Source organism: Ovis aries, chromosome 6, assembly GCF_016772045.2.
Source record: "Ovis aries strain OAR_USU_Benz2616 breed Rambouillet chromosome 6, ARS-UI_Ramb_v3.0, whole genome shotgun sequence".
NCBI lineage: Eukaryota > Metazoa > Chordata > Mammalia > Artiodactyla > Bovidae > Ovis > Ovis aries.
The window spans coordinates 31747112-31773873 of NC_056059.1; the positions used below are offsets into that span (position 1 = coordinate 31747112).

The 26762-nt window shown below is 35.7% G+C and overlaps 1 protein-coding gene across 1 annotated transcript in view; it reads right to left on the reverse strand.

The window, feature by feature from the left end:
- The window catches only part of GRID2 (glutamate ionotropic receptor delta type subunit 2), a 1640866-nt gene that overhangs the window by 319413 nt on the left and 1294691 nt on the right, over positions 1–26762 (reverse strand). The window contains exon 11 of the mRNA XM_004009703.6: positions 8768–9080. Within this exon, the coding sequence (XP_004009752.1) occupies positions 8768–9080 (313 nt within the window). The remainder of the gene's footprint in view (positions 1–8767; positions 9081–26762) is intronic.

Sequence of the window (26762 nt, forward strand, 5' to 3'; positions counted from 1 at the left end):
CAAGGAATAGTTATAAAGTCTGTTAATATAGTTATTCCTTGTTTTCTTTTGCTCTTTGTGCTCCTGAAACATAGCTGGTTAGTAAATGCTTGCTGGTACGTGGTGCAGTGATAAAGAATCTGCCTGCCAATCCAGGAGACATAGGTTCGATCCCTGGGTTGGGAAGATCCCGTGGAGAAGTAAATGGCAACCCACTCCAGTATTCTTGCCTGGAAAATTTCATGGACAGTCCACGGGGTCACAAAGACTTTGGAAATAAACATGTGATAGTCTCAAACGTTTTATATGACTATAAATATTCATAGTTCAAAGAACAAGACAAAACCCTCCAAAGTAAACTCTGAAATTTCCATTTGCAAGTAAACAGCAAATGAATTACAGATATCCACGTGTGTGAATAAGTCATAGAGGCCCTTCGTGGCCAGGATGATATGAGTCACTGACCATAAACTAAATATCAGGGATCATCAAAAATCAAGCCTCAGTTTTTTTTAGGTATGTTGATTGCACAGTCATGAAGATAAGGGAAGATATAAAATGGCAACAAAACTTGCATAAAATTGGTCTCTCATTCATGCATTAAACTACCTAATTCACAAGCTCTAATGTTCTAGCCAAACAGATGTACTAAGTTTATCTCTATAATGGACCATACTGCTTTTGCACAGTTGGATTCCCTGAGCTGTTTTTCTGGAATGGTTTGAAGTTACAGATTTTTTAAAAAAATCAGGGTGAGTAAACAACTCACATATATTTAACATTTTTCTGCTTTTAGCCATCCCTGAACTTTTTTCAAACATCTCTATGATAATACTGAAATGCCTCTTTATTCCTGCTCTATCTGGTCTAGTGGCTCAATAAAGACCATAATTATGAAATAACAGCTGTACTTCTCCTTAAAAGACTATATTTTTATTAGAAATTATCACTAATTCCAACTTTACTGCCTGTGCATGGATGCTGTCATAAATTGATTCTATTTTTCAGAGGGTTTTTTGAGACTGTCCTTAATTTATTTTTAATGAAAGTGTAAAGGCGCTCTCAGTATCTTTTAATGAGTTCACCTTTTCATTGTTAGCAAGTGGAAGAATAGCAGCATTTCAAAGATGAAGTAGTTAATCTTATGCAATTCAGCATGATTCATCATTATGAATTTGTATAAATGTATAATCAACCTACAAGCTGTACAACTTATTTAAGGGAGCAGTTGAGATAGAAAAGTGCTTAACATATTTATAACTTTTGATATCTGCAGCTTGTTTACAGAACTAGAAAAGAATTTAAACCATATGGATACTTTTCTTTATCTTTTTCTTTTGAGTATTCTCCAAAACTTGATGAAATTGGACCACCTGGAGACAAGAATTCAGAAAGCCAATCCATAAGCTTGTCAGCATTCTCAAATATAAGGCTTTACAACCAATGGGAGACTTCATAAATTTCTCATCTTAGCTATTTAAGAAAATACACTAGTGGAGACATTCTGGATAATTTTCTATTCGGTTTAAATGAGTTTAATGTCATTGGGCAACAGAATGTAGTCTAATAAATACAGTATTGAAGTTAACTCTACACTTGATTTAGTTAAGTATTTGCTGTGCTTAGTTGCTCAGTCGTGCCTGACTCTTTGTGACCCCATGGACTGCAGCCCGTCAGGCTCCTCTATCCAAGGGGATTTTCCAGGCAAGAATACTGGAGTGGGTTGCCATGGCTTCCTCCAGGGGAGTTAATTATTTAGCACTTATTAGTTTATTTAATTGATCACTATGCATTTATCAAACACCTAATATGTCGCAAAGAGTTGGGCATGACTGAGTGACTTATGCTTTCTCTTTTTTCATGTACATGACATGGGCTTAGGTAAAGGGGCTTTAAAGATAAATAGGGCACTGTCTTGTGTTCAAAGGACTCAGGTGAAGACAAATAAAAAAAAGGCAATTACACTACAGTTGATACATATATGATAAATATATCTGACAGAGCATGGAAGATGGTCCCTAATCCCAGCAAAGACTTCTTGAAAAAGTGAGATCAGAAGAATAATTAGAAGTTGCACAAGAATTTGCCATATGAAAGCAGGAAGTGGGAGTAGAGATTAAGAAATTGGTAATAAAGGCATTTCAGGAATTGAAAAGTGTAAAAGCAGAGACATGACACAGTCTTATGTTCAAGATACAAATACAGTTTGGAGAAACTGGACAATTAGAGATGAGCCATAAGTGACAGGAAATGAGAATCAAGACTGGACAAGGGTCATATGATGGAATACTGTTCATGCTCTAAATTACTTTTAAACTGTGGGCATTGGGGAGTCAAGGAAATATTTGAAGAATGGGAATTATGTGGTTAGCTTTCCATGACCGTGATATTTTGGGTATACATAAAAGTATGTGGACCATATATTTACAGGAAATAAATTTGGAAAAGGAAGATGTATTATGAGATTCCTGACTAATCGAGGTAACAATCTAGGGTTTATCTCCCTAGGTGAGAAGAGATTTCCACACCTAAAATAAATTGGTAAATTTTGCAGGACTTGATAATAGGTAGATATAAGGAATAGAAAGAAGAAGAAATCTAAATGGTTTTCAAAAAGTTTCTAACCTGTTTAAGTCACTAATGCATCAGCTGGAATAGAGAATATGAGAGGCTATAAAGGTTTAAAGTTCAAAATAAATTCAGTTATTGACATATTGGAATTTGTGGAATCTCTGATATATCCTGAGAGTCTAGTGACAGTATACAAAACTAAAATTAAAGGATGGATGATGTATTTGGGAAACATCTGCATTTTGGTAGTAATTGAAACCATGCACAGAAAAACTGGCTAGAATGCAAAGAAGTGAGATTAAAAAAAGAGATTAACTGCATTTAGCTTTACCACCTTCTGTTTTTAGTCAATGCTCATATCTATCAAATCCTACTTATCTATCCTCACTTACTGACAGTTTTGACACATGATTTATTTTCTTTTCCTCTAATCTAAGTCAACCATCATTAGAGATGGTTCATCTAATCCTCTGGACTCTCAGTTGATCAAGTTTGAGGTCCTTCACCACCTCTTCAGTCCAGTTCAGTCGCTTAAACGTGTCCGACTCTTTGTGACCCCATGGACTGCAGCATGCTAGGCTTCCCTGATCATCACTAACTCCACAGCTTGTTCAAACTGATGTCCACTGAGTCGGTGATGCCATCCAACCATCTCATCCTCTGTCGTCCCATTCTTCTCCTGCCTTCCATCTTTCCCAGTATCGGGGTCTTTTCCAATGAGTCAGTTCTTCACATCAGGTGGCCAAAGTATTACAGTTTCAACTTCAGCATCAGTCCTTCTAATGAATATTCAGGACTGATTTCCTTGAGGATTGACTAGTTTGATCTCCTTGTAGTCCAAGGGCCTCTGAAGATTTCTCCATCACCACAGTTCAAAAGCATCAATTCCTTGGTGCTCAGCTTTCTTTATGGCCCAACTTTCTCATCCATACATGATTACTGGAAAAACCATAGCCTTGACTAGATAGACCTTTTTCAGCAAAGTAATTTCTCTGCTTTTTAATATGCTGCCTAGGTTGGTCACAGTTTTTCTTCCAAGGAGCATGCGTGTTTTAATTTCATGGCTGCAGTTCACCATCTGCAGTGATTCTGGAGCCCAAGATTTTAAAGTCTGTCACTGTTTCCATTGTTTCTCCATCTATTTGTCATGAAGAAATGGGACCAGATGTCATGATCTTTGTTTTTTGAATGTTGAGTTTCAAACTAGTTTTTCACTCTCCTCTTTCACTTTCATCAAGAGGCTCTTCAGTTCCTCTTTGCTTTCTGCCATAAGGGTGGTGTCATCTGCATATCTGAGGTTATTGGTATTTCTCCCCAAAGTCTTGATTTCACTTTGTGCTTCATCCATCTGATATTTCAAACCATACTCTGCATATAAGTTAAGAAAATCTGGGTGACAATATACAGCATTGACATACTCCTTCCCAATTTGGAACCAATCCATTGTTTCATGTCCGGTTCTAACTGTTGCCTCTTTACCTGCATACATATTTCTCAAGAATCAGGTCAGGTGGTCTGGTATTCCTGTCTCTTTCAGAATTTTCCACAGTTTATTGTGATCCACACAGTCAAAGGCTTTGGTGTAGTCAATAAAGCAGAAAGAGATGTTTTTCTGGAACTCTCTTGCTTTTTTGATGACCCAACAAATGTTGACAATTTGATCTCTGGTTCCTCTGCCTTTTCTAAATCCAGCTTGAACATCTGGAAGTTCCCGGTTCACATATTGTTGAAGCCTAGCTTGGAGAATTTTGAGCATTACTTTGCTAGCATGAGAGATAAGTACAATTCTGTGGTAGTTTGAACATTCTTTGGCATTGCCTTTCTTTCGCACTGCAAATGTAAACTGACATTTCCAGTCCTGTGGCTGCTGAGTTTTCCACATTTGCTTGCATATTGAGTGCAGCACTTTCACAGCATCATCTTTTAAGATTTAAATAGCTCAGCTGGGATTCCATCACCTCCGATAGCTTTGTTAGTAGTGATGCTTCCTAAGGCCCACTTGACTTCACACTCCAGGAGGTCTGGCACTAGGTGAGTGATCACACCTTTGTGGTTATCTGGGTCATTAAGATCTTTTTTGTATAATACCTCTTTAGGAATCCACATCCACAGGTTCCATTCGGTAAATACAAACTTTCAACTCTCACACTAATGTTTCCACTATTGTTCTTTGTCCTCATTGAGAACTGTACTCGCTCCCACTACTACTCTATCACCTTCTGGTCTTACTCACTATTGGACTCATCACTGGTGCTTCTATTTTTTTATTTCTCCATGTATGCTAATATCTATGATTTCAACCACAGATTTGGCAATAATTTAAAGTAATTTGCCTTGTTACCCTTTTTTTCATGTGCCTAACTGTTCATAGTTGAGCCTAAGTTTTTGCTTTTTATTTAGTAAACACTTATGTGATACTTATGTAAGTCATTGCATTTAAGAAGTTCACATTTTTAAACCATTTTAATTGTCATTACAAAGCAATGAGGTGGCACATACAGAGTGTTTCCTGCAAGAGAACCTCACATCAGAATACAAATTTGTAATTCCCAAGCTGGACTACAAAATTCTTCTGTTTCATTGACTTTTTTCTCTATTTTGAGGATGTTCTCTATGGAGAAATCAACCATCATGCTGTGAGAAAGCCAAATTATCCTATAGAGAAAGGCCACAGAGGAAAATAGCTCTCAGCAAGCATTAACTACCAGACATGTGAGTAGAATGAACAAGGCTTCAGATAAGTTTAGCTTGCAAACTTTGGGCTGTCTAGCGGGAGTTTGGAGATTATTGAGCAAAGACAAACCACCTTCACCATGTTTTGTCTGGATCTGTGATGCACAAAATTGATAGGTTTTAAATTAATTTATTACACAGCTATAGTCACTGTGTACTTTTCTGGGTAGAACACTATCCATAGAAAGGTTATCACTAAGTCCAGTGAATGCCTTTCAAGTATTAATTTTATTCAATTCATTGAAATGTTTAACTCTTGTCAACCAAATCTTCCATATTCAAAAATTATCTTTACTTTGTGTGTGTACAACTAGATGGTATATGTGGTACTTACTTCTTTTTGTCATTCTTTATAATTTACCACTGAAATTTCCTCTACTCATTCATTTCCACAGGGCTCTGTCCTAGGCCCTTTCTGGGTAGTGGTCTTCAATCAGGCACACGCAGTATGATATGATTCACTTTCTTGGCTTCAATTATCTCTTACATGCCAATATTGCCTCAATATATATCCAATATATAATCCAGCCCAGATGGCTTTTCTGTGTTTCTGACAAATATATCAAACCACTAACAAGCATTAGAAATATACCCTGGATATTTCACAGATACCATAACTCAAAGGCACCAAAATGCATGTGTTACCTTCCCTATCACACCTGCTACTCTCTAATTTTTTTCCCCCAGAAATGACATCAACATCCAATACACATAACTTCCTAATCCAGAAATTTAGCATAAAATTTCACCTCCTTTTTGTCCTTCGGTATCAATCCCCATACCACTGTATAATTTACCATGTTCTATTAACCCCAATTCATCAATACCCTTCTTTTTATTCCCAATGTCATCTTTCCTTTGTGCAAGCCACACTGCCTCTTCACTTAGTTATTATAATACTCAGCTAATTTTTTTCCCTTTCCACATTGTTCTTTTTCAATTTCCTCCATTTGATAATCAGAATATTTCTATAGTTAAAATTTAAACATGTATTTTCCTGCTTAATGCCTTTAAATTGCTGATAATTTCCCTGAAGATCAAATTCAAATCCCTGCTATTGACAAATATACCTTCAGCCTTATCTTTATCGGTTACATTCTGCAATGTTTACTGCACTTTCCTTCTCACTTCTTGGTCTTCAATTCTGTCCTGCCATCTATGTGTCCTTCCCCCATCCTCTTCTTCAATAAGCCCTTTGCATAGTTAATTCTGTCTGTTCATACAGTATTAACTCAAAAAGCCTTCTTTGCCACGTTAAGATATATGTAGCCTCCCTACCTCTATGGTCTCATAACAGACTGTGCTGATCTCTACCACATGTGGGTTTTACATGTTTATGTCCCAAAGGACTTGTAGATCAATGATGGCAAAGACTCCTTTGTTCACAACTGTATACTCAGTGCCTGCTGCTAAGCTGCTAAGTCACAGTCGTGTCCGACTCTGTGCGACCCCATGGACGGAAGCCCACCAGGCTCCTCTGTCCCTGGGATTCTTCAGGCAAGAACACTGGAGTGGGTTGCCATTTCCTTCTCCAATGCATGAAAGTGAAAAGTGAAAGTGAAGTCACTCAGTCGTGTCCGACTGCTAGCGACCCCATGGACTGCAGCCCACCAGGCTCCTCCATCCATGGGATTTCCCAGGCAAAAGAGTACTGGAGTGGGGTGCCATTGCCTTCTAGCAAAGTTCTATTAAATAAAAGGTGTGGATTAAATATCTACCACATGGACTTCCTAGGCGGCGCTAGTGGTACAGAATCTGCCCACCAATGCAGGAGATGCAAGAGATGCAGGTTCAATCCCTGGTATGGGAAAATCCCCTGGAGAAGGAAATGGCAACCCTCTCCAGTATTCATGCCCGAGAAATCCCATGGAGAGAGAAGTTTGGTGGGTTATATGTAGTCCATGGGGTCAGAAAGAGTTGTACATTACTGAGCATGCACGGATGCAAATATCTACTAGATTAGTGATTATTTAATGGACCAAAACTTTCTGTGATAAATATATGAAGATACAGAAAGGTAGTGGGAAAAGCATGTTTAAGGGACAGATTTTAAGTAAGAAAGTAGAGATTAAAAGTCTAGACAAAATTTATGATTAGTCAAATGAGATAGAAAGGATGAAATTTCATGGAAGATCCAATAGCAAGTATCTTTAAAAAATAAGATGCTATTGAGAGTTGTATTAATAAATATTAAGGGAAAAGCATCATGTGTCTCCACTATGACACCTATGTCTCCTCTTCAATACATATGACACATCTGCTAGAAACTAATAATCCCCTAAGTATTTTATTATCTCATTTTCTATGACGACAGTAGTCTCAAATAAGGGATTTAATAAGTATTGTTCTATTCTGAAACAGAGTCAAGTAATTATGTAGACAAGTTTAAAGAGTAGGCAGATTGACTATCGAACAACACAGCAAAGACATTCTGTAGAATACAATGAAATTTCAGTTAAACAACTGGTAAAGATTATGTATTAAAGTGAAAGATATAGCATAAATTTTCTTATTGGAATCTTGAGGGCTTTTCACTGCCAATAAATATTTTTAATAAATGAAATGATGTCTCTCAACAAAAAGCAAGTCTCAACATCTCTTACATATGTAAATAATTAAGCAATATCTGGTAGTAGGTATTTTCATCCCAGTAAGACTATTTCTCAGAATTTCAGTTTGGCAAAATTTCATCTTTTTTTTTTCTTTAATTTTTATTTTTATTTATTTATTTTAGTTTTTTATTTTTTAAATTTTAATATCTTTAATTCTTACATGCGTTCCCAAACATGAACCCCCCTCCCACCTCCCTCCCCATAACATCTCTCTGGGTCATCCCCATGCACCAGCCCCAACCATGCTGCATCCTGCGTCAGACATAGACTGGCGATTCAATTCTTACATGATAGTATACATGTTAGAATGTCATTCTCCCAAATCATCCCACCCTCTCCCTCTCCCTCTGAGTCCAAAGGTCCATTATACACATCTGTGTCTCTTTCCCTGTCTTGCATACAGGGTCGTTATTGCCATCTTCCTAAATTCCATATATATGTGTTAGTATACTGTATTGGTGTTTTTCTTTCTGGCTTACTTCACTCTGTATAATCGGCTCCAGTTTCATCCATCTCATCAGAACTGATTCAAATGAATTCTTTTTAATGGCTGAGTAATACTCCATTGTGTATATGTACCACAGCTTTCTTATCCATTCATCTGCTGATGGACATCTGACATTTATCTTTGGCTTTGCTGATGAAATTGAATTTACATCAAAAGATACTGTACTATTTTTTTTTTTTTTTTGCTGGAAATCTGGTGTTTGAGGTCCACTAGGGAAGAGTAGAATATGTTCTTTTCTGAGTGTTGCTCTGAAGACCTTTTAGAACATTTATTGATGTCAAGATACAGAACCTTCCTAACTGAATTCATGGCATACGAAACAACACACTTCTTTTTTATATTATAGCATATTTTTTATCCTTACCTTGTTGTACAAAGGATCCATACACAAACCACATGGAGTTGTAGAGAGTAGTAGAAGTCATTGATCCCATTTGTAATCGTGGAGGATTAAGCCAATTCAAGAGGTAGACCAGTAGACCCACTAGAAGGACTGTGCCAGCAATGCAAGCCCACAGTGAGAGATCAAATGGTGCAAGACAGGCAAACATATCCACTGTCTTTTCAGCCCTTCGAAGTAGGACTCCCACTGAGTAGTCCATGTAACGTGTTGTAAAGTCCACCACATTCTCACGGTCTGGGGTGATGGTTAAAGCAGAAATTCCTATGTCAGCTCTCTGAGAAATGGAAAGAGAAAGGAGTATGTTAGCAGTGTGAAAAACAACTTTATTTGTGGCACTGTAGTTTGTCTTGAGGGAAAAAAATAGATGCCTCAGGCAACATCTTAAGCCTTTTTATAAAAACTGAAAAGCACAGCAGAGACTTCTTAGAGAATAGCCATATGTGAATTTTGCATTTCCTACTGCAAATCTTAGCTCAGGAGAGTTAGACAAATTACCTTATTCATATTATCAGTGCATGTGAAATCAGGAAAGAATATTTCAGACACAGTAACTCCTGAAGGAAACTGTCTTTTTTCCTTGGGTAACTTTATCAAAGCCATCATTAACACAATAGCAAAGATAAAACTTATTCTAAACAATTCTTCCTGAGAAAATATTTCCAAGAAATTCAATATATTATTACCGTGTAAATTGTTAGGTTATTAAAAGCATTCAACATGGCATTTCACCCTTGGTTTAGACTTCTCTGCATCAAAATTTATATTATTAGGTTCTACATACATTAGAGTTTATTAGAGCTTTCATGGCACTAAGCTATAACATCATACACCAGAAATTTCTACCATAATTTTATTTTTTAAACCTCAGAAACATTTTAGTAAACAATTAGATTAAGGAGACAAATACTCTTCTTGGAGCAATAACCATTCTTCTCAGAGTGTGCCTTAGATTCTCAGTATTTGGCAATCAAAATCATAGCATATGCTATTTGGCTTATATAATAAATGCTGGAGAGGGTGTGGAGAAAAGGGAACCCTCCTACACTGTTGGTGGGAATGCAAACTAGTACAGCCACTATGGAGAACAGTGTGGAGATTCCTTAAAAAATTGCAAATAGAACTACCTCATGACCCAGCAATCCCACTTCTGGGCATACACACCGAGGAAACCAGAATTGAAAGAGACACATGTACCCCAATGTTCATCGCAGCACTGTTTATAATAGCCAGGACATGGAAACAACCTAGATGTCCATCAGCAGATGAATGGATAAGAAAGCTGTGGTACATATACACAATGGAGTATTACTCAGCCGTTAAAAAGAATTCATTTGAATCAGTTCTGTTGAGATGGATGAAACTGGAGCCGATTATACAGAGTGAAGTAAGCCAGAAAGAAAAACACCAATACAGTATACTAACACATATATATGGAATTTAGGAAGATGGCAATGACGACCCTGTATGCAAGACAGGGAAAGAGACACAGATGTGTATAACGGACTTTTGGACTCAGAGGGAGAGGGAGAGGGTGGGATGATTTGGGAGAATGCCATTCTAACATGTATACTATCATGTGAATTGAATCGCCAGTCTATGTCTGACGCAGGATGCAGCATGCTTGGGGCTGGTGCATGGGGATGACCCAGAAAGATGTTATGGGGAGGGAGGTGGGAGGGGGGGTTCATGTTTGGGAATGCATGTAAGAATTAAAGATTTTAAAATTTAAAAAAAAAAAAAAATTTACATTCCCACCAAAAAAAAAATAAAATAAAATAAAATTATATTAAAAAAAAAAATAAGGCACATGGAATTGCAGTAAAAGCACAGAACAAATGATTTCACATTTAAATTCTATGATGTAAAAAATATTTAAATATCTAAACTATGCATGTTGTTTGAAATAATGATCTATAGCTGTGACTAAACTTGCAGAAAGCTTCTTTTAGACAAACACAAACAACAGTAAATTGTTGAACATTTTCACTGTTCTTTTTTTGTTATTGTTTAATGAAAGAATACAGAAATTGGTTTTAATGCTTTTGGAGGAAAAAAGACATGAAAAGTAACACGCCTAGTGGAATGCTAAATCAACTCAGATACATCTAGCTTCTGAAGTAATAACAGCTACAAAGATACTCTACCTAAAGTTAAGCTGTGTGCCTGTGTTTGTATGTGTGTGTGTGTGTATCAGCTCATCCATATATTTTGATGCTAGGCCCGGTGCTAAGTATTAGAATAACTTTTCTCATTTAATCCTTACAATGAGTTAGGAATTACATGTTTTCTTATCCATTCCATAGATGAAGAAACTAAAAGAGTTTAAGTAACTTATTTCAGTCCTCACACTTATGAAGTTTTCAGAAGCCAGATATTAAAGCTATGTTTTTCTTACTCCGAAGCCTGTGCTTATAATCATTTTTCCATACTGCAGGAAATCATTCATTTGCCAAATGGCTCATATTGTAGGTAATTAGGATAACTAGTTTTAGGAAAATTTTTACTTTAAAAGAGTTTGAAATTTGCTTTTCTTAATTTTAGTATTTACACTGCAACAAGGCTATATTATCATAAGTACTATGAATTTAGGCTTATTAACTGAGAAGTATTAAACTTAGTAACACTATATGGAAATGAATTTTCAGAGAAATAGTTATTGCTTTCAAGCTCATGTATTTATTTTACATTGTTTATTTACTAGGAATCGGGTGTTTTTCTGAAAGAAATGTAACCTGGATCCTTAGCACTTTAGTCCTATTTTTTCTGAGCTTCAGTTTACCTATTTGTGAAATGAATATAACTGTCTTTAGTATGACTATTGTGAGCTGACTCACTTATCCCAGCCTCAGTGGTGAATAAGTAACTCCTCAAGATTCAATTAAATTCTCAAAAAACACATTTCCTTTTTCAGGATATTAAAGTACTGTGGATCAGTAATTTATGAATTGATGCACTAGGGACCCAAAGCACTATATGAGTCAAAGTAAAAAAATTTCCATCTAAGGAGGAATTTGCTGAAAACATATTGATTAAACATTTGTAAATGTTCACAAATATTTTGCTAATAAATAACTAAATGTTTTACATTTAATAATTATGATCAGAAAAATTACTATACTGATAATAGATACTTGTACATATCACACAGTAAATTTCTGTAATGTAATAAAAATACCTAGGGGACATTGTGCTGTATTTGTTATTGTTTTCTTTTGGAGAAGTGAACTGATTACTTTGCATGTGCTAAAATATTTATTAAAAATAATAATTGCTTTTCCTGTTTCTATGAAGAACTTCCTAAATTCTAGTCTACTGTCAAACCCTTGGTTATTCTGTGCTCAAGGAGAAATTCCCAGTCACCCTGTGGAGAGGATATTAGAATCATAAAATGGGCTTTTTAAACTGCACAAATGCATTTACAAGCACAACACATACCCAAAAACACACAGATTTTTCTGTCTTTGAGACTTGTATACAATTTCCTGAGGAAGTGCCTGACTCCAGACTTGTGAGTCAGTAATACAGCAGACCACTGTGTTTGTTATTAGTATATGATATTCTTTACTTCTAATAAAGAAGCTGTACTGTAGCAGAAGAAAAAGCAAGAACCACTGACTCAGAAAGATGTTCCTAAAACTTCTTGGAAAGGTCCAAGTAACCAAAAATGCTCAAACAACCATGCCTTTCTTTCTTTCCCTCCCTCTTTGTCTATCATTTGTCTGTGTATTTATGTACCGATGCATGTATGTATGTATGTGTATTTCAACTTACTTGTTCAGTTTCTACAATGACTTCTCCCATCTTTAGCCTCATAAAATATTTAATTTTCTCAGTCCCTCTAACTCTCAGAAGATGACCTCCACTGCTATTTTACAGAGGACACAGAAGATACTGAATTAAAATTCATACTTATTTCTATTTCTCAATCTATATCCCACATCCAGCCTATTTGACTCAAATTTATCTGCTATGGAGAAACTGTCCTCCTATCTAATGCCAACCCTCAATCAATAAACTTAACAACCATTCCCTTCCATTTCAGATGCTTAAACATCCATTTCTTGGCAATTTGACGTTGGTGATCCTCTGTACTTGGCCCTTTTCTTATTTGAGATCCTCTGCCTCGGCAAGCCCATTCATATCCATTACCCCCATTAAGCCCCATCTACACACATGATTTACAAATTTATACTTCTAGATTTAGAGCTGAGCTCTGGAGTCTAGAATGATTTATGTAATTACATAATTGATATTTCTATTAGATGTCTCCAAAACACTTCGAATTTAATATGGCCGAGACCACAACAGAATTATTCAACTCAAATCAGTCCTCTTCCAATGTTTTCCTGCTTCACTGGATATCTTTTCACATCAGTCTTAAATCTTGCCAGTCTTTCTGTTGAGCAAATCTCATCCTGTTCCTTACCACAGTTTGAAGGTTTTCTGTGGATTTGTACTGCTTTTAAGAAAAGAGATCAAAATCTTTAATAAAGTCTATACATCTTTGGATAGACTATCCTCCACCTACCTCAACATATTCCTACTGGACTATTTTTCTTTCCAGCACTTCTTTGTGATGCATGATCTTACATTCTGATTATACTATCTGAATTGATCCTCCTGAAGCTTCAAGTGAACTCTTCTTCATATTCATAAATCAGCTCAATTATCACTTCTGCAGGGAAGCTATCTGTGGGCTGTTTTGACTGGAATAATAATTCTGTTCTTTACATTATTAGAAGGAGTATCCCTCACTTTCCTGGCAGTTATACCAGTTGTAATTTTACCCATATTTGTATGATTTTTGACCAATGAAAATTTCTATTAGACCAAAAGCCCTGTGAAGGCAGGGACTGTCACTTTAACAAAAAATTGGCATATTCTTGTATCCAGCACACTTATTTGGCATAGATTCATCATCAATAAATTCTTGTTTCACATGAAGGAAGGTGGAATATTTACTAGATATTCATTAACCAATTCTTATAAGTTTTCTATTTCTTAGCATAACTGACAAAGAGGGGATTTTATAGAATAAAAATAAAATGGCAATATAAGAATCTACTGTTTTATAGAAGTGATAGAAGACATATCTTAATTATTTCAATAATTAAAATCAGGTTCTTGCTTTATCAATATACTTATGTTTATGTTATTTAACATTAGATAAGGTAGAGTTTACTAGGGCAGGTTCAATATATTACAAACTATTACTATATATTAAGCATTTAATGTAAAGGTGCTTATTTGAATTTTGATAAGATCTAGCACTAAAACTATTGTAGAATATAAATATTTTTCAACTGTTCTAATTACACAGTTGTAGCATTTACCTTGACAGGAGATAGAAGATTTACATTCTTCTAGTCATATAAGAGATGGATGGATAATACAAAGAAAGTGAAGTAAAAGAGTTAGTTGCTCAGTCATGTCTGATTCTTTGTGACCACATGAACTGTATCCTGCCAGGCTTCTCTGTCCATGGAATTCTCCAGGCAAGAAAACTGGAGTGGGTAACCATTTCCTTCTCTAAGGGATCTTCCCAACCCAGGGATAGAACCCAGGTCTCCCACATTGCAGGCAGATTCTTTACTGTCTGAGCTACCTACAGAGCCCTGGATAATACGATGGAACATGCCTAATAAGCCATAGGCTCATTGACTTTCAGAAACTTACACACAAAGTATTGAAACACATTTACTCTAAATTTAATTTGAAATAAATGAGCATATCCAACAAGTAGTCATGTAATTTATGCTTGAACATAATGCTAAGGACATTATACTAGTAATACCAATAGCTATACATTTATTTAATGTTTACTATATATCTAGTGCCATGTTACATGCTCCACATACATTATATTATTTAATATTCTAACAAGCCCAATTACGAAGATGAAAAATTTACATTTGAAATATTCTAATTAATATAACATATTGATTTTATTATGAACTGATATATATTTCTTTGTATCCTCTCTTAAGTATGTCTCTGATACATCACATTATAAATCTAAATAGATCTCCCTCTATGACAGTTTTTCAAATACTTAGAGAACACCAGTTTATTCTCTACTTAGAAAAGTTACTTTAAAATAAAAATAATTTGTTTATTTAATCACCAAGGGAGCTTTTCATACAAGATGGACTTAGCCTAAATTTAGGATCAAATAAAAATTATTGATCTTAAAATTATAAAATATTTTAAAACAAAATACTGTTGATCAAAAGTCTTCAGAAATCCTATGCAGTTGATTTTGAAGCAAAATATTGAATTTTATATTGTTTATGGGGTTCTTGAGGCAAAATACTGAAGTGGTTTGCCATTCTCTCCTCCAGTGGACCCCCTTTTGCCAGAACTCTCCACTATGACACATTCATCTTGGGGGGTCCTGCATGGCATGCCTCATAACTGCACTGAGTTACGCAAGCCTCTTACCACTACAAGGGTGTGATCCATGCTGAATTTGATATTTGTCTTTCACCGATTTCATTCTTTGGTTTTTTTGATCTTCACACCCTTCTAAAACATTTGAAATCTTTACTATCAACAATTACATCACCTTTTCCTGCTCATTTAGAAGTCTGAGAGGCAGGCTTTTACTTCTTCATCTACATTACTAGTAAAATACTTATGAAGAGTATGTGGACAAGCTCAAAGTATTGAAACTTGCCTCTACAGTGCTGCCCACTTTGACAATAGTTCATCAGTTAACACTTCAGATACGATTTTTTTAGTCATCTATAAGTATTTTTACTATACTGTCATCCAGTCAATTTTCTCTATATAGTTTTTAAGTGCTTTGTAAAAGGCATTATTGAACTCAAAATATATGAGTAATCATATTGATTTTATGAATAGCTAATGCCATCAAAGAAGAAAATGAACTGCTTTACTTTATTGACACCTATAACACATCTGACTAATAATCCATTTTATTTATCAGAAAATAAAATCAAATTCATTGCTCTGTGAGAATGAATTTTCTTTTCTAATTTTGAATATGTCAATCTCCAATGATATAATAGCTCTTTTTCTTGTTTTGCACATATTATCTATGGTAACTCATATATCACCTCAGGAAATGCATTTACTCCCTTAGGATATCATTCACTTAGACTTGGAAATTTGGACCATTAAAGGTGCCTTATTAAAGACTCCTGGACTGCAAGGAGATCCAACCAGTCAATCCTAAAGGAAATCAGTACTGAATATTCATTGGAAGGACTGATGCTGAAGCTGAAACTGCAATACTTTGGTCACCTGATGCGAAAAACTGACTCATTGGAAAAGACCCTGATGCTGGGGAAGATTGAAGGCAGGAGGACAAGCAGACAACAGAGAATGAGATGGTTGGATGGCATCATCGACTCAATGGACATGAGTTTGAGTAAACTCTGGGAGTTGGTGATGGACAGGGAAGTCTGGTGTGCTGCAGTCCATGGGGTCGCAAAGAGCTGGACACAACTGAGCAACTGAACTGAACTGAACTGAAAGATGCCTTCAATTCCTTTATGTATTTTCCACTATCATTCTTCTTCTTCTTCTTTTTTTTTTTTTTTGCTGCCTTGCATGGCATGTGGGATCTTAGCTCCTAACCAGGGATCAAACCTGGACTCTGCTTTGGAAGCATGGGATCTGAACCACTGAACCGTCTGGGAAGTCCCTCCCCCTATTCTCTCATTTTCACCTTAAAGATTTTTTTTGCACGAAGTGGAAGAAAAATCATTATTGAAGAGCCTTAGCACATAATAAACAAGCCTCTAGTCTATCCTGCCTATTCAACTTCTTAAATCATACATTTTTTATCCTACTCTCCACAAGAATGAACTGTTCATAGATTTTTAAAAATTTCTTGACAGTTTTCTTAAACATTGTTTTCTATTCTTTGATCTTGAAATAATATTTTAATGTAAAAATTTCAGACTTGCTTGGGAGAAAATAGGCATTGAAGAAATGCTAAAGAGGATGAAAAGAAGGGTTGGAGAGGGAGGGAAGGAGGGGAAAGAACGGTGGCAGAGAAGAAAGAAAGAATGTATTCAAGTCTTAACCTTTATTTAATGATATATGACATGACTTTGGGCAAGTAGGCAAACCTTCATCACTTTAGATTACTCATCTGTATAAAGAATAGATTTAATTGGTAATATAAGAGCTTTTCTAACTTTGAAACTTTAATTCTAAAAATCATTTATTGAGACCTCATATTATGGTCAGTTTCTGCTAATATGGGAATATAAACATTCTTGTTCTAAACACTTTACCTTAAAGACCTTAAAGTTTCAACCGGTCTTAGTAAATGCAATATGTCAGTTGTTACTGCCCTTACAAAAAAACAAAACATAAGTACTGGGGAAAAAAACCAAATTGTCAGAGTAATCACAAACGGTTAATTTTCTCAATGTCAAGACTTTATGTATTTCATTGAAAGAAACAAATAAGTTTTCACATGTCACTGTTATATATTAATATTTCAGTTTCAATCATATTAATAAAAACATAGTACAATATCCATTACTTTTCAAATATACCACTGGAAGTGAAAATATCCAGGCAAAACCAATGAGATTGTCATTAAAGTAACTTTCATTCTTAAATTAAGATTATATTTAAAAATTCCAGAGAATTTTTAAAGAACAAAATAAAGAAAACAGCCAAATCCTAATAGGATGATTACTATTGTAACTCCCTTAATGGTTTTATATATTTACTTTTACACTTCTATGCTTGGACAGCAAGGAGATCAAACCAGCCAATTCTAAAGGAAATCAACCCTGAATACTCATTGGAAGGACTGATGATGAAGCTGAAGCTCCAATACTTTGGCCACCTGATGCAAACATCTGACTCATTGGAAAAAACCCTGATGCTGGAAACGATTGAAGGCAGAAGGAGAGGAGAGTGACATAGGATGAGACAGTTGATGGCATCACTGATGCAACAGACATGAACTTGGGCAAACTCCAGGAGTGGTGAGGGACAGAGAGGCATGGCCTGTTGCAGTCATGGAGTCGCAGAGTTGGACACGACTTTTGACTGAACAACAACCACACTTCTATGCAGAGTATTTGCAAGCTCATTGAAAGAATGGTATTGATTTTTGTTTTTTGAAGTATGTTGATTTACAACATTATATTAGTTTTAGGTATACAGCATAGTGATCATTTTTATAGATTATACTTCATTGAAAGCTATTACAAAATAATGACTAATTCTCCGTGGTATACAGCATATCCTTGTTGCTTATCTATTTTATCATACTACTTTCTATTTCTTAACCTGATAACCCTATCTTGCTCTTCCCTTCTTCCCTTTCTCTGTAACAACTAGTATATTTTGTATATCTGTCTGTTTCTATTTGCTGTATACATTAATTTATTCAATATTTTAGATTCTACATATAAGTGATAACATACCGTATTTGTTTTTCTCTGACTTCACTAAGCATGATATTCTCTAGTTCCATCCACATTGCTGCAAATGGCATAATTTCATTCCTTTTTATGGCTGAGTAATATTTAGAATGGTATTAATTTGATTATAGCTTAGAGCATGATAACGGAACTAATAATCCAATTAAGACAAGTATTAAGAATATTTTGTTATTACGTTATTACACTATAGCTACTAATATTTAACATCTATATAGTAGTAGCTATATTAGCTATACTAGCTATATTAGTAGTAGCTACATTATACTATAGCTACTACAAGTTAACATCAATACAGTGCTTGTGTGTATGCTGTTGCTTCACTCGTGTCCAGCTCTTTGCAACCCTTTGGATTGTAACCTGCCAGGCTCCTCTGTCCATGGGATTCTCCAGGCAAGAATACTGGAGTGGGTTGCCATTCCCCTCTCCAGGAGATCTTCCTGACCCAGGGATTGAACCTAGGTCTCCTGTACTGCAGGTGGATTCTTCACTGTCTGGTCAACCAGGGAAACCATCATATAGTGCTGCTGCTGCTGCTAAGTTGCTTCAGTCATGTCCCACTCTGTGCGACCCCATAGATGGCAGCCCACCAGGCTCCCCCGTCCCTGGGATTCTCCAGGCAAGAACACTGGAGCGGGCTGCCATTTCCTTCTCCAGTGCTGCTGCTGCTGCTAAGTCGCTTCAGTTGTGTCCGACTCCGTGCGACCCCATAGACAGCCGCCCACCAGGCTCCCCCGTCCCTGGGATTCTCCAGGCAAGAACACTGGAGCGGGCTGCCATTTCCTTCTCCAGTGCTGGTAAGCACTAAATAAATTGCTAAGATGGGACAGTACTGGGATAGTAATGAGCTAAAACCAGTCAATCTTAAAGGAAATCAGCCCTGAATACTCTTCAGAAGTATTAATATTGAAGCTGAAACTCCAATACTTTGGCCGCCTGATGAGAAGAACTTACTCATTGGAAAAGACGCTGATGCTGGGAAAGATTGAAGGCAGAAAGAGAAGGAGGGTGACAGAGGATGAGATGGCTGGATGGCAGGTTGTCTCCATAGTCTGTGTGATGTGAACATAATCACTTCCCCCTTCAAACAATGAGCCCACTCCCTCAGTACTGCTCTAGAAGAATGTACAATTTCTCTCCTGATTTGAAATGACTCTTTTAACATATGCTTAATTCATACAATCACACACACACACACACACATATGTTCTGGGACTTCTTTTCTACTGGTCCAGTTTCATACAATTTTAATTTTTTTACCTTTATGTCAATATTGTCAATATCTACAGTTCATGAATTTCTTGCTCTCCATTGTTTTCACCTTCAGATTTTTTAAAGTTAAAACTATGTAAATATATCTTCCAATGTATTTTAAATCACTCTCATAAATTCATAAAGTCACTTTGGAATTTTGAATGGACTCAAAGATAACCTAATTTACTTTGGTCAAAAATATTTTACCAGTCTTTGGATCTAAGAACACTATATTTTTCTATTAATTCTAGTCTATTCAAGTCTATTTTTTGTCTTTTAGAGCACAACCATATATATTACTTTAAAATAACAGTGATATTCTACAGATAGAACCACAAATTGAGGAAATTTAACATTGATACCATACTTTAATCTGCAGTTCATATTACAACTTTGTCACTGGTCCCAATACTGTCCCATATTAGCAATTTAGTTCAGAATCATGTCTTGTATTTAGTAGTTGTGTCTCTTAGTCTCCCTTAATCTGGAGCAGCAGTGGAGGATCTATTCTCTAAAGAACTGGTTGAGTTCACCTGTGAAACACTCTAGGCAAGGTCCTCTCGTGTGAGATAATTCCTTGATAACTTTCGTATGCTGCTGCTACTGCTAAGTCACTTCAGTTGTGTCCGACTCTGTGCGACCCCATAGATGGCCTCCCACCAGGCTCCCTCAGCCCTGGGATTCTCCAGGCAAGAACGCTGGAGTGGGTTGCCATTTCCTTTTCCAATGCATGAAAGTGAAAAGTGAAATTGAATTTGCTCAGTTGTGTCCGACTCTTAGCGACCTCATGGACTGCAGCCTGCCAGGCTCCTCCGCTCATGGGATTTTCCAGGCAAAGGTACTAGAGTGGGTGCCATTGCCTTCTCCAAACTTTCGTATACATTGGTCTAAGTTCTCTTTTATTTGACTGGTTTTACTATTATGTTGTCTCTTTTGCTGATATTTTCTAAGAACCAAGATTTAATTTATTAATTTAATTTGCTTGAAAATTTATTTGCCTTATTACTTTCTCCTTTTATCTTCCTTATATCTTCTGTTAAAATTTGTTGCACACTTTTTAGCTTTTTAAAACATTTATTTTTAATTGGAGGATAATTGCTTTACAATGTTTGTTGGTTTCTGCCATATATAAAGATGAATCAGCTTTAGGTATTTTTTAAAATTTTATTTATTTTTGTAATTTGTTAGCTTTTGAAGATGGAATTAAATATATTTATTTCCATTTTTTTCATTTTTATTGATACAGATTTTTAAGACTATAAATAATTCCTATAGATTCAGATATGTACTGATTTATTTCTAACTAATTGATTATTTATTTTTGCTGCCCTGTCTTTGTTGCTGCATGCAGGCTTTCTCTAGTTGTGCTGTGCATGCTTCTCATCGCGGTGGCTTCTCTTGTTGTGGAGCACCAGCCCTAGGCATGTGAGTTTCAGGAGTTATGGCGAAAGGCCTTAGTTGTTGTCAGACAGGTGGGATCTTCCTGGATCAGGGGTCAAACCTGTGTCCCCTGCGCTGGCGTGTAGATTCTTAAGCACTGGATCACCAGGGATGTCCTGTAGTGTTTTCATTACCACTACTTGAAAAAAGTCTGTAATATATATTTGTATTTCTCCTTTCTCTTCAAGAGTTGTTTAATAGAAGACTTCGTTAATTTCAGATGAAAAGATTTTTTAAGTATTGTTTTTTTTCTAGTTTTATTGTATTTGGATCAGAGAAAGTTATTTGTGATATATCTTCCTTAATGGAACTTGATGGTGTTTTCCATGAGACCTAATCTATTACTGATTTTTGTTATTTCATGTTTGCTTGAGAAAATAGTGTATAATCAGGGTGTTATGTTTGATATATATACAAAAATGTATTACTATTTCATTGTTTATGTTATTTACTGTTTGAATTTTGTTATATTTACTGTGTTTTTCTCTGTAATGTGTTTTTGATGTTTTTTATTTAGCTTTTAAAAAGGTCTGTACTTTTGTTATAGTGGTTAACTTTATATTTATACCTTTTATAGTGCCTTTACTACTTTTCTTTCCCGCTTAACCTTTTTTGTCTAAGTTTTAAATAAAATAGGTGACTTATACTTACACTATAGTTAATAATGATATTCTATTTTCCCCTTTCTTTCCTTCTTTTTCTCCCAGTGTTTAATAAAACCATCATTTCACTTTTACAACAAATGATGATTTCATATTATCATTTAACCCATGTTTCTAATCTTGTTTTAGTATCAGTTTTACAGTTAAATGTACTAAATGATCATGATTAGTCATTTTACTTTCTCTTGTTATTTCTTGGTCAAAAGAAGCTCATACTCTGCTAGTTTCATTTCAAGGGGCTCATGTGTCCACTTTTCTCTTAGCACTTGTTTGTTTGAAACTGTTTTCTCTGTAGACATGATGGAGATCTTGAATGGATATAGGATCTCTGGCTAGCACTTAAAAAAAATTCTTGATAGTGCTTCTCTAGTGCTGGCTTGCTTTGTGTGTTGCTCTTGAGAAGTCTGATAGTGATTTAACTTTTTACCATTAAAAACAGTTTGATCCTTTTGCATTGAGGATTTTTTCCTTTGTCTTTTACATTTAATAATTTTTACTAAGCTATAATTCAGAGTTTATTGTCCTGAGTCAGTCTTTCTAGGAATATTAAGTACATTTCTTTCATTTTCTAGAAGTTACCTTAGATTATAGATTTAAACATTAATTGTATCATTGTGTGTTTTGCTTCTTTAGAGACTTCAAATACATGTGTTATATTTTTGGCCCATTTTTCATTTTGTTTCTTTCACTCTGAACCTTTTGCTTTTTAAATTTTAATTATTTTCTTTATTATTCTTTAGTGTAATTTAATTTAATTTCCTTTGAGCAATTTGTAATTCATGTCCTATACTTTTTGTCTTTTGTTTTTCAAAATATATCCTGAGATTTGTTGGATTTCTTTGTCATTTGACCATTTCCATGATTAGCTTTTGAATTTATGATTCTGTTAGATTTTCTTTTTAAAACATTTCAAATGGCTGTTTGAGGCATTAACTTCAGTTTGAAGTGTTATGTTACAATTTTATTTTGCTCTATGGTTGTCTTAAGTGAGGAAAATGTTAACCAGCTTTAAAAATACATTGACATACTTTCTTTTCTTCTTAGAGTAGCTCTGAATAGAACTTGTCTAATTATTTTTCTATTCCTGTATAGCTTGCAGACAAGATTCCTTGTTCAATAGCACTCCCTTCTCTCAGTGCAGTAACATGTGCTTTTTTTAATGGAGGATTTTGTGGGTGGGTGGCAGGGGGGTGGTATGTATTGTTTCTGTTTATTTTTTACAGAATTCTTAATTTTGCTCTTTCACGGCCTTCTACCCTCACTACCATGACTTCAAGGAGCACATATCTTCCCTCTTCACTCCTGCTGCTCCAAAAGTAAAGCTTTCCTGAGGGTACTGTCCTGGTGCACTTTCTTTTAAGTCCCTTTCCCTCGGCCAGTGTTGTGGATTACCAAGTTTCAGATTTGTTTTCTGCACATTAACACGTGGTATTAAACTTTCTCTTTCTGAAAGTTATCTTAGCTCTGCTTCTTGCAAGTTCTCTGCTTTCTTTTCTTCTTTCTTATGAAGTCACTCATGCCTTTCTTCCTCTCTCTTCTCATCCGTAGACTTGCAACTTCACTTGGGACTCCACTGTCAGCTCCTTTGGAATTTGATACTTACTTGTAAGTTAAACATTTCCCAGATTTTAATTGTTAAAAATATGAGAAAAGATAATTTCTAACTTGAATTTCCAAAGAAATGTGTAAATTTGTCAGGTAAGTTAAATCATATGAGTCCATTTAGCTCAACATGGAAGATAGGCCAAGGTAAAGAAAAAAAAATAGAAAAACATGTATTTCAGCACTTGAGTAAGACTGCCATCTATAAAACATAGAAAAGCAAAACTAGGATGAAAAATAAGTAAACTTAAAACAGCAAACTAGAGAAAAAAGTGAAAGTGAAAGTGTTAGTCGCTTAGTCATGTCCACCTCTTTTGTGACTCCATGGACTGTAGCCTACCAGGCTCCTCTGTCCATGGGATTTCCCAGGTAAGAATACTGGAGTGAGTAGCTATGCTCTCCTCCAGGGGATCTTCCCAACCAAGGGACTGAACCCAGGTCTCCTATATCACAGGCAGATTCTTTACCGTTTGAGCCACTGGGGAATTATACTATAAAGACAGTATACAAATACATTTTCATTTTTAAATTATATAAAACCAGTCTATTTACTTCTTATAAGTGAAAGGAATGCTCAAAATATCACTGACTTAAATGTCAATATAAACCAAGTTCCATGGCTGACAGTCCCAGGCTGATAAAGCTTCTAGTTTTAGAAATCAGACTTAGATTCTCTCGTTCTGCTGCTCAACACAAATGTTCCAACTCATGCTTTAAGATGACTCTTTAATCTACAGCCATTCTACTGACATTCCAACAAGGAAGAAAACAAGATCAGAATAAGAACAAACATCCTCTCTTTAAAAACATACCCAGAAGCTTTTCTTGAAACTTCTTTTTAATTCTCATTGATTAGAACATAGTCACATGACCACACTAGATCAGGAGAGAAGCAAAGAAATGTATACTGTGGGTAGTCTGTATTTGGCTCTAATTCAGGAGCTATGTTTCTGAGACAGGAGGGAAATAAATACTTAAGGACAATGTGTTTCCCGCACCTTCACATAGATTACCATTGTTTTGAGATTGATCCATGTACTTTTAGATTCTTTTCCATTATATATATATATATATATATATATATATATACATACATACACACACACACATATACATATATATATCTACATATTTTTTCCAATATTTGATCAAACTTTACATAATATTATATGATATCTTTGAATAACACACACAAACACACACAGAGAGCTATTTAGTCTTTCTAAAGTCTGCACAGTGTTTAAAGCAACAACTATTTTTGTCACCTTTGAATTTTCAGCACATAAATTACAGATGGTCAGAACTCAATAAGATTATGATTATGATGGTACTCTGATAATTTAATCATTTTCCCTTGAAGAATTTTTAGAACGTTTCCTGTTTCTTGCTTCTTATAAGCAACAGAATTTGATCTTGCAATTTGGATTATATTCAATTGAAAACTGTTTATTGGAACTTACCACACTAATTCTAAAAATTAAGATTTTTCATTATTTCAATAGATGTTTTGTCTCTGACACCACCACTGTGACAAAGCAGTATTATTAATTTAGTTTCATGTTGTCATTAATCTTATTTCTAAGCCTCTTCCCAGAAGCCACACACATCCCTTATAGCTCTTTCTTCAAACCCCTGCCTCTATCATGCATTTCACATAATTATATAATTTTCAAGTCCCTCTAGAAATAGTTTAGCTTTCACTAGTCTCTCTATATCATCTATTTATCTATGTGTACCTATGTGTGTGTGTAGCATTTTTACCTGAGTTCATGACATTTTCCCTCACTTGGAGCTCTATCCCTCACTTCTCTATTTTCCGTATTCTCTTATGTAGTACTTATCCCTATTTTAATCTTCTCAATTATAAAGTTCTCAAGCTAAGAGCTTTTATTTCATAGTGTTCTGTCTCCCTAAATATTTCTTCACACTGCTTTGCTCACAGTAGAATTCCAAAGCAAGTTTGTTGACTTGCTCTTTGCTGAGTGGTGAGAGAAACAAGTACTTTTATAAAACCCTAAATTGTGAAAGAAAAGAAACAGATTTCAAGGCTGTCTACGGCTTGAAGAGGGCTCTGTTACTATGAAGAAGTCATTGACTTTGTACGTTTTTTCCGTATCAAGCTATCAGCCAGGTCTTCGGACCTTAGTAGTCCAGATGCTCATGTTTTCAGCTCACATAGGTGGGGTGAACTTCCACATACACTATCTGTACAACCCTGTACAGGGGAATCACAACCCTCCTTGTACAGAGGACATCTGAGGTTCAGAGAAAGTGAGTAGCTTGCCAAAGCTTATAGGTGAGCAACTGGCAGAACTGACCAGTCGCTGATAAATTTTTGCTGTTATGGTTTCTGTATTATCTCTTTCTACTAATCACTTACCCAGAAATTATTCATTGCTCTATTTTTTTTTCTTTTTCATGTGTGTGGTTTTAAATCCTTACTCTTATTTTTCAAATTCTGATCTGCCCTGAGGCAATGCCCACTTTGGGGAAGTAACGAGGAGGAAGAGATGAACAGACATGATGGAGCATGTACATGTGTATGAATGAGCAAGAAGGCACTGTGGGCAATTATAAGAATTTGAATACCCACTTCTCCCTAATAAGGTAGAAAACCTTTGGAGGCTTTTAGGGAGAGTGTGGTATGATCTGATTGACATTAGGGAAAAAAGACTCATTTTGACTGCTGTATTGAAGATGGATTACAGAAGGAAAAAGCTGTAGACTGGTAGATAGTTAAGAGGCTATGGAAGTAGCCCTAAAGAGATGAAATAATGGTTTGCACCAGTGGGTATTAGTGGAGTAGTAAGAAATGATCATATAGGACTTACTATAGATTTATGGCCAGAGAAAATTGTTGATGCAGAGTATGAGGTATAATGGAGGAAAGAGAAGTCAAGGATAACTCAAAGATTTTGGATATTGGAATTTTGCTTACATACACTATGACAACCATACACTATGACAGGGAAGGCTGTGGGCATGTTGGGTGGTGGTGAAATCAGGAATTCAGTTTTGAACATGTTACCTTTGTGGTGTCCATTAGACATTAAGAGGAAATGCTCAGTATTACTAAGAAATGTGGGAGTTCCCATGTGGTGCGGTGGTAAATAACCCACCTGCTAATGCAGGAGACATAGAGACAAGGGTTCAGTCCCTGAGTTGAGAAGATTTCCTAAAGGAGGAAATGACCACCCGCTCCAGTAATCTTGCCTGAAGAATTTCATAGACAAAAGAGCCTGGCAGGCTACGGTCCATGGGGTGGCAGTGTCAGACACGACTGAGCAACTGGGCACGGAGGCATGCACTAAGAACTGTAAGCCTGTAATTCCGGTGAGATGTCTGGGATGAAGAAACAAATTTAAAATTTGTCTACTTATAAATAAATCCTTGAGACTGGATGACTTTATCAGAAGTCGAAGCACAGACAGTAAGAAAAGTGTTGGATATGTGTTGGATCTCTCTCCCCCTTCTAATTCTTACCAGGCGACTTAGCTCTGAGAAAACAAGAACTCTGTGTTCTATAGTTTATGTGTTCCCCACAATGCCAGCTACACATTAGGT